Raw genomic sequence first — 18056 nt, 5'->3', positions numbered from 1 at the left:
CACTGAACTCTGAACTTTTATTTTCCTAATGTTTTAACAGTGAACTGATTGTTCTGATTGATACTTACTGAACTGATCTGGATTCTTTAATCACAGGAAGAAGCTTCTGAAGAGCCTTTAGTTGTTCAGTTTTATTGTCTCTTCCAACAAAATCATTAATATTAATCTTGTACAGCTTCTCCTCTGATGTCAACAACACAAAGACTACAGCTGACCACTGAGATGAAGAGAGTTTGGCTTCCTTTATTCTTCCAGATTTCAGATACTGTTGTATTTCCTCCACTAGTGAATGATCACCCAGTTCATTCAGACAGTGGAACAGATTGATGGATTTCTCTGGAGAGTCAATGGTCCTGATCTTCTCCTTGATGTACTCAACTGTTTCCCCATTGCTGTCAGATCTGCTTTTCTGTTTCATTAGTCTTTGTAGGAGAATCTGATTAGACTCCACTGACAGACCCAGAAGAAACCGCAGGAAAAGATCCAGATGTCCATTTTTACACTGTAGAGCCTCATCCACAGCTCTCTGATGCAGCGCAGATAATGAAACATGTTTAGACATGAGCTGAAACCAGTCCTTTGACCGCAAACTCTGTTTGGTGACTGGGTCAAACACATTTAAGCTGAAGTTTGTACAGGAGAGATGCACATATAGAGCCGCTAGATGTTCCTGAACGCTCAGATGAACAAAGCAGAAGACTTTCCCCTGATACCAGCCAAACTCCTCTCTGAAGATCTGAGTGCACAATCCTGAGTAAACTGATGCTTCTTTCACATCAATGCCACACTCTCTCAGGTCTTCCTCATAGAAGATCACATTGCCTTTCACAAGCTGCTGAAAAGCCAGTTTCCCCAGTTTGAAAATCATCTTTTTGTCTGTGTCCTTCTTCTCATTGTACTTTGTGTCTTTGATGCTAATCTGTGCCATTAGGAAGTGTGTGTACATCTGAGTGAGAGTCTTGGGAATCTCTCCAGCCTCTGCTTCGCTCAACATCTTCTCCAGAACAGCGGCTGAGATCCAGCAGAACACTGGGATGTGGCACATGATGAAGAGGCTCCTTGATGACTTCAGGTGTGAGATGATTGTATTGGCCAGACTCTGATCACTGATTCTCTTCCTGAAGTATTCCTCCTTCTGTGGATCATTGAAGCCTCGTACCTCTGTCACTCGATGGACACACTCAGAGGGGACGAGATCGGCTGCTGCTGGTCTGGAGGTGATCCAGATGAGAGCAGAGGGAAGCAGATTCCCCACAATGAGGTTCGTCAACAACACATCCACTGAGGCTGATTCACTTACATCACACAACCTCACATCGCTCTGAAAATCCAGAGACAGACGACACTCGTCCAGACCATCAAAGATGAACAACACTTTATATTTGTCTTTGGATATTTCCATTTCTTTAGTTTCAGGGAAAAAGACATGAAGAAGATCTGAAAGACTGAGTGTTTTGTCCTTCATCAGATTGATCTCTCTGAAAGGAAGTGGAAATATGAGCTGGACGTCCTGATTCTCTTTCTCTTCAGCCCAGTCCAGGATGAACTTCTGCACAGAGACTGTTTTTCCAATGCCAGCGACTCCCTTTGTCAGCACAGTTCTGATGGGTTTGTCTTGTCCAGGTAAAGGTCTAAAGATGTCACTGCATTTGATCGGTGTGTCCTCTGTTGCTGCTCTCCTGGATTGTGTCTCAATCTGTCTCACCTCATGTTCATTACTGATCTCTCCACTCTCACTCTCTGTGATGTAGAGCTCTGTGTAAATCTCATTCAGGAGTGTTGGGTTTCCCCGCTGTGCTGTTCCCTCATACAGACACTCAAACTTCTTCATCAGATTTGATCTAAACCTGTTGAGGACTTCATGGCTGTAAAATGAAAATACCACAGTATTAATAAACACAATGTCTTTTTTTAATCATATATTTTGTTGAAATGTAATACCTGAGATCAGTCTGTGTATCTCCACTCTTAAAATCTACTGGTGGAATAATAGACGCGTCACTCCTCATAGACACACAGCTGGGCTCTGGTTCTGATCTCTTCTGATGAACTGAACTATAACAAAATATTAAAGTTAATACATTGAATTACTGTATTCAAAAATCACATATTCATTTATCCTTAAAGAATTTATTTTCACAATGTTGATAAAAAAAACTGTAAAATGAACTAAGTGCTCTCATATACCTCTCTCATGTATGAGTAACACTACATACACTAAAATATTAGCTACACATAAAAATAACTGTAAGCAATGTCCAAACAGAATTTCTTATATCTTGTAGAATATATTACTGATAATATTCTGATAATATAAAATGCCATACTATAATCATATTTTTATAGAAATGTAATACCTGAGATCAGTCTGTGTATCTCCACTCTTAAAATCTACTGGCCGAATCATAGACCCGTCACTCCTCATAGACACACAGCTGGGCTCTGGTTCTGATCTCTTCTGATGAACTGAACTATAACAGAGTTTAAAGTTAAACATATTTGCCATATTCAACATATTACATATCCATTTACCAATAAAACAATCACTCTTCATGATTATTTAATTTACACTGTTATTACAAAAATTGTACAATGAAATGAGTTCTTTCACAGATGTCTCTCTGTGTGAGCAACACTACGTCCCCTTGGAATTATAAGGTTCTATCTGACATTTTTGTCAAAATTTAGTTATTCACATATTCTTATTCTGTGACCACTTCTTTACATTATGTGATCTTGTTTTTTAAGTTGTGTACATTTTGGAACTTTTTATTTAGAAAATAAAAAGGTTCTTTCTACACAGTCGAATGGAATGCAAAAACTTTAAAGCTCAATATCTCAAAACTGCTCAGAACGCAGATAGAACCTTATAATTCCAAGGGGACGAATACTGTATGCATTAAAATATTACATTAGCACATTCTTCTTGTACATTGTTTATATCTTGTAGAACAGTGGTTCCCAAACCTGTCCTGGAGGACCCCCAACACTGCACATTTTCTTTGTCTCCCTAATCAAACACACCTGATTCAACTCATCAGCTCATTAACCCATGTGATAATGAGCTGATGAGTTGAATCAGGTGTGTTTGATTAGGGAGACAAAGAAAATGTGCAGTGTTGGGGGTCCTCCAGGACAGGTTTGGGAACCACTGTTGTAGAATATTGTCAGGGTTCTGTCACTTCTGTCTAGTTCAATTCTTGGTTTTGTGACAGAGCTCTGACACTCCCGGTTTTGTCTCGTCTTTGTCTGAGACTTGTCTACGTGCCTTGTTACGTGTGCGGGGCATGGTTTTTGGATCCCGGCATGTCGGTCTAGTTTGGTTTTCGGTTCTGTGTCGGGATTCAGACATCAATGCTCCGCGTGTTTGTTTTCTGTTGTGAGCGCACAGGATGAGCTTACGCTCGGTTTTGTGCGCTCTGTCTTGTCGTGTGAGCGTGCGGTTTCGAGTTTGCTCGGGCCGTACGCTCTTGTCCACGTTTTTTGTGTAGCACGCGGTTCGTGTTTTTATCGGCCGTGTGCTTTCATGTCATGTTTTGTCTCGTGCTGTGTAGCACACAGCTTGTGTTTTACACTAGCTGTGTGCTTTCTTGTTGTCGTGTTTTGTGTGAACACGTGGCTTATGAGTTTTCATTAGCTGCGCGTTCATGTCTCATTTATGCTTGTGTTTTTGTTATGTTTGGTGTGAGCACATGGCTTGTCATGTTTCCTTGTGCCATGTGCTCTCCTGTCTATTGTCTAACCCCACCCACCTCGTTACCTGATTATTGGTTCATTTGCCCCACCTGTCCTCCCTCGTTACCTGCCTTGTTTGCTCCCTATTTATTCTCCCTGTGTTCGCAGTCTTGTGCTGGTTCGTTGTCATTTCTATGTTGTATGTACACCGTGTGTTTCCGTCAAGTCAAGTCAGTTTTATTTTTATTATTAAAATAAAGCCCATCAACTCTGCACTTGAGTCCTTGCTTCATCCCTCACCCACAAACCTGACAGAATATATTACTGACAATGTTCAGATAATATAATATGGTGTACTATAATCATATTTTTATAGAAATGTAATACCTGAGATCAGTCTGTGTATCTTCACTCTTAAAATGTACTGGATGACCCATAGATGCATCACTCATAGACACACAGCTGGGCTCTGGTTCTGATCTCTTCTGATGAACTGAACTATAACATAAATATATTAAAATTAATACATTGAATTACTGTATTTAAAATCACATATTCATTTATCCTTGAATTTATTTTCACAATGTTGATTAAAAAAACTGTGAAATGAACTAAGTGCTCTCATATATGTCTCTCATGTGTGAGTAACACTACATACACTAAAATATTAGCTACACATAAAAATAACTAAGCAATGTCCAAAAAGAATTTCTCATATCTTGTAGAATATATTACTGATAATGTTCTGATAATATAAAATGCCATACTATATAATCATATTTTTATAGAAATGTAATACCTGAGATCATGTTGTGTATCTCCACTCTTAAAATCTACTGGCCGAATCATAGACCCGTCACTCCTCATAGACACACAGCTGGGCTCTGGTTCTGATCTCTTCTGATGAACTGAACTATAACAGAGTTTAAAGTTAAACATATTTGCCATATTCAACATATTACATATCCATTTACCAATAAAACAATCACTCTTCATGATTATTTAATTCACACTGTTATTACAAGAATTGTACAATGAAATGAGTTCTTTCACAGATGTCTCTCTGTGTGAGCAACACTATACTGTGTGCATTAAAATATTACATTAAAACATTCTTCTTGTACATTGTTTATATCTTGTAGAACAGTGGGTCCCAATTCCAGTCCTCGTGACCCACTGCTCTGCACATTTTGTATGTCTCCCTTATTTAACACACCTGAACCAGATCATCAGCTCATTAGGAGAGACTCCATGAACTGAACTGAGTGTGTCAGATAAGAGAGACATACAAAATGTGCAGAGCAGTGGGTCACGAGGACTGGAATTGGGAACCACTGTTGTAGAATATATTACTGATAATGTTCTGACAATATAAAATGTCATACTATAATCATATTTTTATAGAAATGTAATACCTGAGATCAGTCTGTGTATCTTCACTCTTAAAATGTACTGGATGACCCATAGACGTGTCACTCCTCATAGACACACAGCTGGGCTCTGGTTCTGAACTCTTCTGATGAACTGAACTATAACATAAACATTTTTTTTTAATATATTTTAATATAAGTTCTTAAAAGGTTTTTTAAAAAAAAAAACTGGCTGGTCTAATTGTTTTCAATAAAATTAAAGTTTTTAACTTAATAAAAACGTCTTGCCTATAATTAAAAGATGATTTAATCTGGAGTTTATTCAAAATACCTGCAACCTGGATAAAAATCTTCATCTCTGGATGTTTGAGTTTCATCCATGATGAAGCTGAAGAGTTGAGACAGAATCTGATCTTCACCACTGACTCTGAATGGAAATGACAAACAATGATTCAGCTGAACGGAACCTGAGATTCAGAGAAACAGGATCATGAGACGCGGCGTTCACTCAAATACACAATGTTAGTCGTATATTAACACAAATGCTTAATAAACCACAGACAACACGAAACAATGAAAGTATGTTTTGCTCTAAAATGAAACATATCACACACATATAAAATAACTAATAGGCCTATGTCCTTTAGGGGAAATAGGCTAATATTGGCCTAAATGCGGAAGTCACCCGTAAAACGTGAAACATAGGACGTGCGTACGCACAGAAATATTCGGATTTATAAAACCGTGCGCACGCACATCCTACGCAGTTTTCCCTTAATAAATCACAATCAATTCTAAATGTAGCGCAGCTTTTGCGACTTCATGTCACGCCCATAGTTGCCCATAAATAGTCCGTGAAACGCCCACAAGTTAATATTCATCGATTGCGAAATCATGGCAAACACAGAGAGGAAAACCAAGAAACGTAACTTCACTCAATGTGAAGTAGAAATTATCGTTGGCGAGGTGGAAAAGAGGAGTAAAATGTTGTTTGGAGGGCACAGTGTGGGCATTACTAAAAGGCACTTGAGTGGCAAAAGGTTGCAGACGCCGTTAATGCTGCAGCCTCACAACCTCGGACCGTGACCGAAATAAAAAAGAAACGTCTGAAGATGCGTTCACTCCGAATCCTTCCATTTGCCACATCTTCTAAGAGCGCAAGATCATTGTGCGTCATCACGCATTGTGATGGCATCATGGCATTTTATTACCATCCATTTGATTGCATCTGACAAGCTACAGATTTATGAGGATGAATTGCATAACATGCCAATATTATTGCAGAACATATTTCACTTTTCTTTTTGCAAATATGTGTTAATTTGCATTTCTATTGTAGGCCTAATCTTCGTTTGATTTTGTTTGTTTTACACTGCAGATCGATCAAACGGGTGTTCGTGTAGGCTGTTAATTGTAAGACTTGCTTTGTGAAGTCTTCATGTTATTTATGAGAGGCAGCCATTTCTTTTGCACAACGGTCTACAGTTTCACACACTTTCACGTGTTTCTTCCATCTGCCGACGGTGTCGCCATTCAATTTTCACCCGTTTTTTGTGCGTACGCCTGTGTCAGAGTTTGCGTGAAGGACCGCACATTTTCCCGTCAAGTTTGCTTTTTATAAAAGCCAATTATTGCGTAGAGAGCGGCGTACGCCTTCTTTTGTGCGTACGCAACGTTTATGAATGAGGCCCCTGAACACTCACCTTGATCAACGTTTGATCACATTCAGATTCACAAAATCCACCGCCGTTTCTATCAAGCAGTTACACGTAAATTCGTGTCTTAGCTTTTGTGAAGGTTTCCATGAAACACTTTGCATTTGATACTCAGTATAGAATCGATTGGCTGTTAAAGGGCGAAACATCAACTCGATCTGTTCATTTACTTTCACTTTCACCGCGCAAAACAATATGTTGTCCGGTTCGTGAACGAATCGTTCTTTTGAACCGGTTCTTTTTTTAATGAACCGGTCGAACCAGTAGGCTACATCAAATCGGACTGAATCGTTCGTAACAGTACGCGTCTTGAGTCAGTCTGATCCACAAGTTACTTAAGTTAACAGTTACTCACTTTCGGACATGCCTGACAGTCCCTCCAACTCGAAATAAAACAATATCCCGTAAATAAAACAGTATATTTTACTCCAGTTACTCCAACAGTTAACTGAACTGAGGCATGTTGCGCTGAGAAAACTGACGAGCACGAGCAGCTGATACTCGTTGATACCCCTGCAAACATGCCCCTGCGGGAGAGGGAGTAAAATCTTTCCGTGGCAGGGGCAGCTGCCACTGGCGCCTGTCACTCGACCTGCCACCGCTATACGCGCCTGTCACTCGACCTGCCGCGCCTGTCACTCGACCTGCCACCGCTATATGCGCCTGTCCCGCGACCTGCCACCGCTATACGCGCCTGTCACTCGACCTGCCACCGCTATACGCGGCTGTCCCGCGACCTGCCACCGCTATACGTGCCTGTCACTCGACCTGCCACCGCTATACGCGCCTGTCCCGCGACCTGCCACCGCTATACGCGCCTGTCACTCGACCTGCCACCGCTATACGCGGCTGTCCCGCGACCTGCCACCGCTATACGCGCCTGTCACTCGACCTGCCACCGCTATACGCGCCTGTCCCGCGACCTGCCACCGCTATGGTATTATGCATTATGCACACCGCATGGTGTGCATTATGGTATTATGCACACCGCTATTATGCATCTGCCTTGCGTCCCATGAGCGTTAAATGCGCCTCTCACTCGAAGTCGAACCACTGTTTGTGCCTGTCACGTGACCCGAAGTTAGGCTACTGTTAAAAAAACAAAGATAACCTGGAAAACGCATCCCGATTTTGAATGTTTTTTTATTTTTATTAAAATCTAACACTGTTTAGGTTAGATTTGAAAAGCAGACAAGACATGCCAACATTGCTGGGAGTGTCAGACCAACTGCAACCAGCAATTAAACACTTTTTGGAGGATTTTGGGCAAATGGCTGAAAAATCAAACAGTAGCCTAACTTATGGTTAAATGGTAGCCTATATCATTTTCGACCAATAGGTGGCGCATTACGAAATCGATGTGATGTGGTCAGAGTGAGGTGACAATGACAAACCTTACCAGTGGCATTACAATAGGCAGATTTATTCAAAAGTTATCAACATTTTTGGAAAATATGTATAACTTTTGACCAGAAGGTGCACTGTCTTGAAATATTTTGAATATCCTTTGAATTACAAAATAGGCTACAATGAAATAGCTTGGCCGTGACTAACGTCTCAGTAGTCCAACATTAGCTAGTGCAAGTTTACCTTAAGATAGCATGCAGTGAGGTTGGCTTGATATAGCAATGATTATTATTACTATATTAATTATTATTATTATCATCAATATTATTATTGGTATTATTATTATTATTAATTTATTATTCACTGTAAAAAAAAAAAAAAAGCAGAGGCGCCAGAAAATTTCTGTTAAAAAACGGAAAAATACTGTAAAAAAAATTTACTATAAAAAAAATACTGTAATTTCTTCCCATTGTTTTTACGGAAAAAAACTGTATATTTAACATTGGATTTCAGTAATATGATATAATGTTAATTTACCGTCCTATTGAAGTATTAATATCTGTTTTGTACACTGATAACCACCAATCACAGCAGTGATGAGAGTCACATGATCAATCAAAGCTCAACACAAACAGTTCTTCCACAAGAAAGTTAATACTAATATAGAAGCTGCACAGTGTCCTTCACACAAACATTAAACACCATCATGGTAACACATGAAATTTTAAAAATGCAATAAACATTAATTTAACAACATTAAATGTAACATAAACCCCTAATGTACATAACTGATTAGAAAAAAGAAGAAAACTATGAAGAAACAAACATAGTTATTTCAACAAAAATACATCAAATGTGAAGTGTCACAGGGAATTGTGGGAATGTCAATTTACGGTTTTTCACTGTAAATTATACAATGAGTTGTTTTTTCACTTTCAAAAACTGTAAATTTAACGGTATGTTACAGTAAAATTACATTAAATGTACCGTTAGATCTATCACAGTTATTTACCGTATATAGTACGGAAACTTTCTGTTAACCAATTAACAGTTTTTCACTGTAGCAGTTTTACAGTCTTTTACCGTTAAAATTACGATCATTTTTTACAGTGTTTATTAAGAAGTCTTATTTCGACATGATAAGTCGTTATTTCGACATAATATATTATTTCGACATAATATCTCGTTATTTCGACATAATAAGGGGACATTCTAATCTGCATTAAGCCACATTAAGTGTTCTTAATGTTTTTCTATGGGAGGAAAATGCTTAACGTGTAGTTAAACTTTGCGTTCATATTCTGGGCTCATCTGATTTTTTGTACATAGCATATCCTACTTTGTTATGATTTTAGTATCATAATGATTAATAAATGCACGCACAATTATCCATGAACTTGATTTGAACAAATGCCTTTCATGTGTGCACAGTTCAGAATTAAATGAATGTGCAGCAATTTGTACAAATACAGATGTAGGCCTACTATACTGTTGTAGCCATTAAATAAGCGCATTTAGTTTCATATTTGTTAAAATATTATATTATTATTTTTTTCCATTTACGTTGATTTATGAAAAGTGAACAGCACAAGTAAGAGGATGCACAATATATATCGAGAGACATGGAGCGGGTCAGACATGATTTTGACCACTTTATTAAGTTTTGTTTTGTAGAAAACCTTTCTTTAAAGTGAATTTCGTTTTGTATAAATTGTATCTTAATTTTAATCAATTTTTCATCAACCAATTGCCTGGATTTAATAAATAGGAAGCAAATATAACGGACAATATAATCATGGAGGCGCACGTGCAGTCACTTGCATTGCACGTGAACTGGAGCGCATCTCATCCTAACTTAACGAAACTCAGTGTATGCCTCACATAGACATGAGAAATACATCAAATACACCAAGCTTGAAATGTCTTTAAACGAAATAATTCAAAACGAAAAGAAAAAGGCTACTCTGTGATTATGTAATCCATTATGTGCATTTCTCTCTATTGGCGCGTTCACTACGAATATGGCGATCGTCAACTTCATCTTTGCAGCCAACACTGCCAGAAAACACTAGTTTATTAATAAAAATCAATGCACGCGTCACCGGATTTACAAATGCCCATCTTGCTTGTTGCACGCACACATATTATGTCGGAATAACGAGATATTATGTTGAAATAACATTATTATTAATAAAACATCTTTTCTATTTGATTGAATGCTGAATATTGCGCTTGTTCAATTTAATAAAATTAAAACTTTAATTGTGGTCATTAAAATAATTGAATATTATAGCTAAATATTTAGTGGGCAAGTTTTGCTCATTTATATGGAAGCTTGTTTCCGCCACTGAATAATAAATAAATAATAATAATTGCGACTTTTTATCTCACAATTCTGACTTTTTTTCTCACAATTGCGATATATCAAGTCAGAATTGTGACTTTTTTTCTCAGAATTGCGAAATAAAGTTTATTTCTGAGAAATAAAGTCGCAATTGCGAGATATAAAGTCAGAATTGCATGATATAAAGTCGCAATTGCGTGTTATAAAGTCAGAATTGTGAGATATAAACTATTCTGAGGTAAAAAAAAAAAAGTCCGTCTTTTTTCCCCTTAGAATTGGACTTTATATCTCACAATTGTGAGTTTATATCTCACAATTCTAAGAAAAGATGTTAGAATTGCGAGATATAAACTCACAATTGCGTGTTATAAAGTCAGAATTGCGTGATATAGTCGCATTTTGCGAGAAAAAAAGTCAGAATTCTGACTTCATAAGACGCAATTGCGACTTTATTTCACGCAATTCTGACTTTATATCTCGCAATTCTGACTTTATAACACGCAATTGCGACTTTATTTCACGCAATTCTGACTTTATATCTCGCAATTCTGAGAAATAAAGTCGCAATTATCTTTTAAAATGTTTTATTCTGTGGCGGAAACAAACTTATGTATGTAGCCTATATATATATATATATATAGCCTATAATTAGGCAGCTCCCCCAGTCAATGATCTAGCACCCCCTCAGCGATCTAGCACCCCCTCAGCACATGTTAAAAATTCTCTGGAGCCGCCCCTGGCCGTGACAGGTCGAGTGACAGGCGAGTATAGCCGTGACAGGTCGCGGGACAGGCGAGTATAGCCGTGACGGGTCGCGGGACAGGCGAGTATAACCGTGACAGAAAGCGGGACAGGCGAGTATAGCCGTGACGGGTCGACTGACAGGCGAGTGTAGCCGCGACAGATCGCGGGACAGGCGCATAGCCGTGACGGGTCGCGGGACAGGCGCGTATAGCGGTGGCAGGTCGCGGGACAGGCGCGTATAGCGGTGGCAGGTCGAGTGACAGGCGCGGCAGGTCGAGTGACAGGCGCATATAGCGGTGGCAGGTCGAGTGACAGGCGCATATAGCGGTGGCAGGTCGAGTGACAGGCGCGTATAGCGGTGGCAGGTCGAGTGACAGGCGCATATAGCGGTGGCAGGTCGAGTGACAGGCGCGGCAGGTTGAGTGACAGGCGCATATAGCGGTGGCAGGTCGAGTGACAGGCGCCAGTGGCAGCTGCCCCTGCCACGGAAAGATTTTACCCTTACTGCCCTGCGGGGCCCATGCTGGCTTTTTGCGGGCACAGTGGGCTAGGGCCAGCCCACACCAAACCTAAACAGGCCCAGTGCGGGCTTGCCCAGACGAGGCCCACAGCTTTGGGCTCACCGCGGGCTATCTGTGAGCAGCCCACACTAGCGGGCTGCCCACATTAAGCCCATGATGGCCCATTGTGGGCCAGCCCATTCGGGCCCAGAGCAGCTTTTGTACCTTTGGGCCCATGCAGGTTTTGTTTAGGTAGCCCACTTTCATTACGTTTTGGCTGCTTTTTAAAATTGAATGTGAAATTCAATAAGACCTTCCATTTATAACTCTGCTTAGAAGGAATAAAAAGAAAAAATCTATTATTTGCATTGGATTGTGTCTACAAGACGACGCATGATCCCTTAAAAACTCTAAGAACAAATATAACTTTAAAAAGACTATTATTTTTTACTGGATATGATGTTTGTAATGTATAGTATTCTACCAGACATAGGATTTTTATTCTTGTCATCTTAATTTATTAAATCTCTTAGGGTATAAAAAGGATGTGCACATATTACAACTATTATAATCTGCCAACTATAGCACAGCGAGTGTGAGAATTAAACAAATTAAACAAATAATAATAATACATAGGTTATTTAGGCTATTCAAAACACTTTGCCCTCGTTGTTTAAATAAAGTTTAAATACGCTATCTACTGATTTGAAATCACAGAATAATTTGTCTAATGAAATATCTATTTGAGTATCTATTTTTCTATCATTAACTCGGCATTACAGTTTAAATTACATTAAATAAAAGATTAATATATGCGTGTTAAAAGTATCCAATTCCGCGCATGCGTCGAACATCAACTACGTATTTGATTAATCAACGTCACCGCGTCATCGCGCTACGCGCTGGTGCAGCCTGCAGCAGTCGTCGTCGTCGTCGTCACTTGCCGCCTTACTGCCTTCCTAACGGATGTTTCTGCCTTCACAGTGGAATTCTCCTGACTCTGAGGTGAGTTTTAATTGTAAATTGAGTATTATCTTTAACAGTAAATATTTGCCATAGTGTGTGTGTTTTCTGCTATTATTGTATTTCAGTACCTATTGTTTTTTTTGTTAATCCAGACCATGTTTTTGTCGAGTGACAACGGAGTAACGTTAGGTTGTCAATTAACTAACGTTAGTTTGCTTCTATAGGCTAAATATTGTCCTTTTCACCCCGTTTACCATATTATGTATGTTACCACGTGAGATTGTCACAGTAAACTGCTAAAGTCTAAGGAAAAAAAGTTCTAAAGTTATAACTACGTTTGTCTAACGGCTCTGCTCTGAGCACACAAATTTTGATCGTGGACAATTAAAATGGCTCCACGATCTGTTTTTAAAGAAATATCCTATTATCGTGCTACAGTGCATTCAGTTGGTTATGTGATATGTCTATAGTGAAAGAGAGAATTTGAGAGAACACTACTATCGTAACCTCAGTTCCCTGAGAGTAGGGAACGAGTTTTCCTCGGTTTACTGAAGCCTATAATGTAAAACGCATTTTGCAGCTGCACAGCTAGCAACAGTGAGTGTCTGGCTCACTCATTGGCTGTGCTGCGGCAACTGCATATCCAATGGCGCGGGCGCCTCTGACGTGTGCGCCAATGAGATAGCATCACGCCAGAGCCGTTGAAAAACATCACGCCATTACACGTCAGAGCCCGCCAAGGGGGCGCGGCCTTAGTCCCCGAAAAACGCCATTTTAGCAGAAAACATTTGAGAGAAAACTGGATGTGTGGCTGTAGATAGAGCATACAGGTCTTAAAATGAGAGCATCCTAATATTAAACATGCTGCCACTTGTCCTTAAAGGGATAGTTCATCCAAAAATGTAAATTGTCATTATTTACTCACTGTAATGTTGTTTCAAACCTGTATTAATTTCTTTATTGTGCAGGACACAACATTTTGCAGAACACAAAATAAGATATTTTGAAGAATGTGGGTAACGTTAACCAAACAGTTGCTGGTCCCCATTGACTTCCAATGTAGAAAAAACATATACTAGTCACTGTGGACCAGCAACTGTCTGGTTACCCACATTCTTCAAAATAACTTTTTTCAACAGAAGAAAATCATTAGGGTTTAAAACAACTTGAGAGAGTAAATGATAACAGATTTTTTTGGGTAACAGTTAACTATCCCTAATATAACAAAACACAAAGAGAAAATCACCCACTGCTCTTGACTAAGAACTTTAACACAGTAGCTTTATTAAGAATCATTGTATAATTTATACAGTGAAGTTTTATTGTTATATTTGTATTAGTGTTATATTTAATTTTGTACTTGAATGCTACTGTTAAATACACCTAAGTTAGCTGAAAAAAATAAAGCACTGTTGATTACATTTGTATAATGTGTAGCCAGGGTTTTATAATTATAGAGGTCCCAAATTTGAGGTTTTTGGAGGGTTTTTAAGACATTAGAAGGCCAAAAAATGGATAAGAAATAGCTTCAAAACCATGTCAGTGTTTTGTCAATATCTGCCCTCTTATCTCCACCACTCTTTACAAGAATCGTGTATTTGACAGTTTAAAAAACAACAAAAAATATGAACGAAGTTACTCACAATGACAGCCAGTATGTGTGTGTGTGTGTGTGTGTGAGTTTGTGCTTCAGATAAGTGCACTCAGAAAACGATCTATTAGAAGTTTAAACATATAGCTTTAAAACATGTGGAAATAAAAACTTTAATGATGAAAAAACTATGAAAATAATAATTGACACGCAATATTATTATTATTATTTTGTCAGCTTTTGATGAATAGCCTATTCATGTTTTAAAGGAGAACTCATCTTCCACCAGCGAGCCGCCTTCAACCAGCGAGCCACCTTCCACCAGTGAGTCAACTTTCACCTGAGAGCCGCCTTCCACCAGCGAGCCGCCTTCCACCAGTGAGTCAACTTTCACCTGAGAGCCGCCTTCCACCTGAGAGCCACCTTCAACCAGCAAGCCGCCTTCAACCAGCGAGCCACCTTCCACCAGCGAGCCACCTTCCACCAGTGAGTCAACTTTCACCTGAGAGCCGCCTTCCACCTGAGAGCCGCCTTCAACCAGCAAGCCGCCTTCAACCAGCGAGCCGCCTTCCACCAGCGAGCCACCTTCCACCAGTGAGTCAACTTTCACCTGAGAGCCGCCTTCCACCTGAGAGCCGCCTTCAACCAGCAAGCCGCCTTCAACCAGCGAGCCACCTTCCACCAGCGAGTCAACTTTCACCTGAGAGCCGCCTTCCACCAGCGAGTCAACTTTCACCTGAGAGCCGCCTTCAACCAGCGAGCCGCCTTCCGCCAGCGAGCCAACTTTCACCTGAGAGCTGCCTTCAACCAGCGAGCCGCCTTCCGCCAGCGAGCCACCTTCCACCAGCGAGTCAACTTTCACCTGAGAGCCGCCTTCCACCTGAGAGCCGCCTTCAACCAGCAAGCCGCCTTCCACCAGCGAGCCACCTTCCACCAGTGAGTCAACTTTCACCTGAGAGCCGCCTTCCACCTGAGAGCCGCCTTCAACCAGCAAGCCGCCTTCAACCAGCGAGCCACCTTCCACCAGCGAGCCACCTTCCACCAGTGAGTCAACTTTCACCTGAGAGCCGCCTTCCACCTGAGAGCCGCCTTCAACCAGCAAGCCGCCTTCCACCAGCGAGCCGCCTTCCACCAGCGAGCCACCTTCCACCAGTGAGTCAACTTTCACCTGAGAGCCGCCTTCAACCAGCAAGCCGCCTTCAACCAGCGAGCCACCTTCCACCAGCGAGTCAACTTTCACCTGAGAGCCGCCTTCCACCAGCGAGTCAACTTTCACCTGAGAGCCGCCTTCAACCAGCGAGCCGCCTTCCGCCAGCGAGCCAACTTTCACCTGAGAGCTGCCTTCAACCAGCGAGCCGCCTTCCGCCAGCGAGCCACCTTCCACCAGCGAGTCAACTTTCACCTGAGAGCCGCCTTCCACCTGAGAGCCGCCTTCCACCAGCGAGCCACCTTCCACCAGCGAGTCAACTTTCACCTGAGAGCCGCCTTCCACCAGCGAGCCACCTTCCACCAGCGAGCCACCTTCCACCAGCGAGCCACCTTCAACCAGTGAGTCTTCATGCCTATTTGCTTTTCAGAGGCTGTAAGAAAATGTTCCTTTCAGCCAAGTCCTCCTGATTCTGAAATTGAGAGTGAGATAAAGGTGTGGCTGCGGAATTCAAGAGACAGAGCGGGTGGATGAAAAGAGCGCTACCACCGTCTGCTGACTAGTCAAGAGACCTCGGGGGAAGAGTGACCTTTGCCAGTGAATAATTAGCACACCAAACATATTTTCGGCAACGGTCAAAAACATTCATAAATGATTAGCAAATGATATACTAACATTTTATATATGTTTTGTAAATTCCGTTACAAGTCATTTACAAGTGATTAGTAAATGATTAACTAATTATTTATGAAACATGACTATGCGTTCATAAATGATTAATAAGTGATATGTTCATTATTTTATGTATGTTTTTTCGATTCAGTTATGTCATATACATTTGATTAGTTAATGATTACTAATCATTTACAAAACATGACTGCGTTTCATAAATGTTTAATAAATTGTTACATTTTTGTGTATGTTTTGCTCGCATCAGGTGCACAGTGGTTAAAGACTCCATGTGTTTCAGAGAAGACAGCTGTCTATACCCTGCAGTACACACTCTACACTGCACTACACCTACAGTGTTCAACGCCTGTTATAGATGATGTGTAAACGCATGAATAAATAATTTACAACACTTTCTGCATCCCCTAATCTAAAGTGTTAACTGTTCATCACTTGTAAATGTGTTACACATCATTCGTAGATGCGATTCGATGATCTTATGCCTTAATGATTCTTGAAGTGGTAATCTACGAATAATGTGTAACACATTTACAAGTGATGAATAGTTTACACTTTAGATGAGGGGATGCAGAAAGTGTTGTAAATGATTTCTTCATGCGTTTACACATCATTGTGTTGAACACTGTTACTTACCTGTTACAAATGATCTGTATGTGTATTCAAGGCATTTACAACACTTTCTGCACCCTCTAATTGCTACATACATACAAAAAAATAACATAATTTATTAAACATTTATGAAACGCATATTCATGCGTTGTAAATGATTAGCTAATCATTAACTAATCAAATGTAAATGACTTGTACCTGAATCTACAAAACATACATACAATAATGAACATATCACTTTTTAATCGTTTATGAACGCATAGTCATGTTTCATAAATAATGAATTAATCATTTACTAATCACTAGTAAATGACTTGTAATGGAATTTACAAAGCATACGTAAAATGTTAGTATATCACTTGCTAATCATTTATGAATGTTTTGTAAATGATTAGTTCATCATTAACTAACCACTTATAAATTACTTACAACTGAACGATATTATAAAGTGTTACCAGTATTTTTTATTTTTGTTTATTTGAATTATTTTATTTTTGTATAGAGAATTTTTAGTCCCTTTCAGAGTGTTAAATTAGCTTTATTAACCTGTATTAACCTGAATTGAATGTTTTATATTTTGTAATTAATAAATACATTGATTTGAATTATTTTATTTTTGTATAGAGAATTTTTAGTCCCTTTCAGAGTGTTAAATTAGCTTTATTAACCTGTATTAACCTGAATTGAATGTTTTATATTTTGTAATTAATAAATACATTGATTTGAAATCCCTTTGACTACTGTACATTTTTTGACAATTCAGACAATTCATTAGTTATGTGGTGACTGCATCCATTTCAGATGTATAGAATACGTTATAGTAGCTGAAAAGCATTTATGAAACAGATTTATTGTTGTAGATTAATAGTGCGGGCCCTGTGTGGGCTTAGTGAGGGCTTCCTGGGGGCTAAGTGAGGGCTGCCCGTGCAGGGCCAGCGCTAAGGGGCCAACGTTTTGCCAATGAGCAAATTCTCATGGGCCCTGTGCTGGCAGCCCGCTGGGGGCCCTTAGGCTAGCCCTAAGTGGGCCCGTAAAGGGCCAGTGCTGGCTTGTTTGCACTACCGAACTGGTTGTTGCAGCAGTTCTCGAATCACCAGGACAGAACCGAGAACTGTTTCTTTCGGACACGTTCGATATGGAGAACTGATCGCTGGAGATACTGCGCATGCGTGACAGCACCATCTCTGAACCGAACTTTCTTTCGGCCAACTGATGCTGTGCTGACACAAGTCCTTTATAGCTAGTCAGGTTGGGAGAACAAATCCGCAATGTTTTAGTCTTATAATTAGGTTAGTTGAAATAGTTTATTATCAGCGGCGATGTTTAAACATTTGTCACTGCGAAGAGGAACGCGTAAA

General features: G+C 39.9%; 1 protein-coding gene across 1 annotated transcript in view; it reads right to left on the bottom strand.

The window, feature by feature from the left end:
- LOC311090814 (uncharacterized protein) overlaps positions 1 to 6955 on the bottom strand; it is a 189835-nt gene extending 182880 nt beyond the window's left edge. The window contains exons 1-8 of the mRNA XM_084126357.1: positions 6749 to 6955; positions 5377 to 5512; positions 5091 to 5204; positions 4475 to 4588; positions 4063 to 4173; positions 2358 to 2471; positions 1942 to 2055; positions 69 to 1865 (exon numbers count right to left, since the gene is read on the bottom strand). Of these exons, the coding sequence (XP_083982483.1) occupies positions 69 to 1865; positions 1942 to 2055; positions 2358 to 2471; positions 4063 to 4173; positions 4475 to 4588; positions 5091 to 5204; positions 5377 to 5426 (2414 nt within the window). The 5' untranslated portion in view covers positions 5427 to 5512; positions 6749 to 6955. The remainder of the gene's footprint in view (positions 1 to 68; positions 1866 to 1941; positions 2056 to 2357; positions 2472 to 4062; positions 4174 to 4474; positions 4589 to 5090; positions 5205 to 5376; positions 5513 to 6748) is intronic.
- Positions 6956 to 18056: the final 11101 nt, after the last annotated feature.

This window comes from Abramis brama, assembly GCF_963993115.1.
Source record: "Abramis brama genome assembly, chromosome: 10".
In the NCBI taxonomy this organism is placed as follows: domain Eukaryota; kingdom Metazoa; phylum Chordata; class Actinopteri; order Cypriniformes; family Leuciscidae; genus Abramis; species Abramis brama.
The sequence above is the reverse complement of the archived record's forward strand: the minus strand, read 5'-3'. Positions and strand labels throughout refer to the sequence as shown.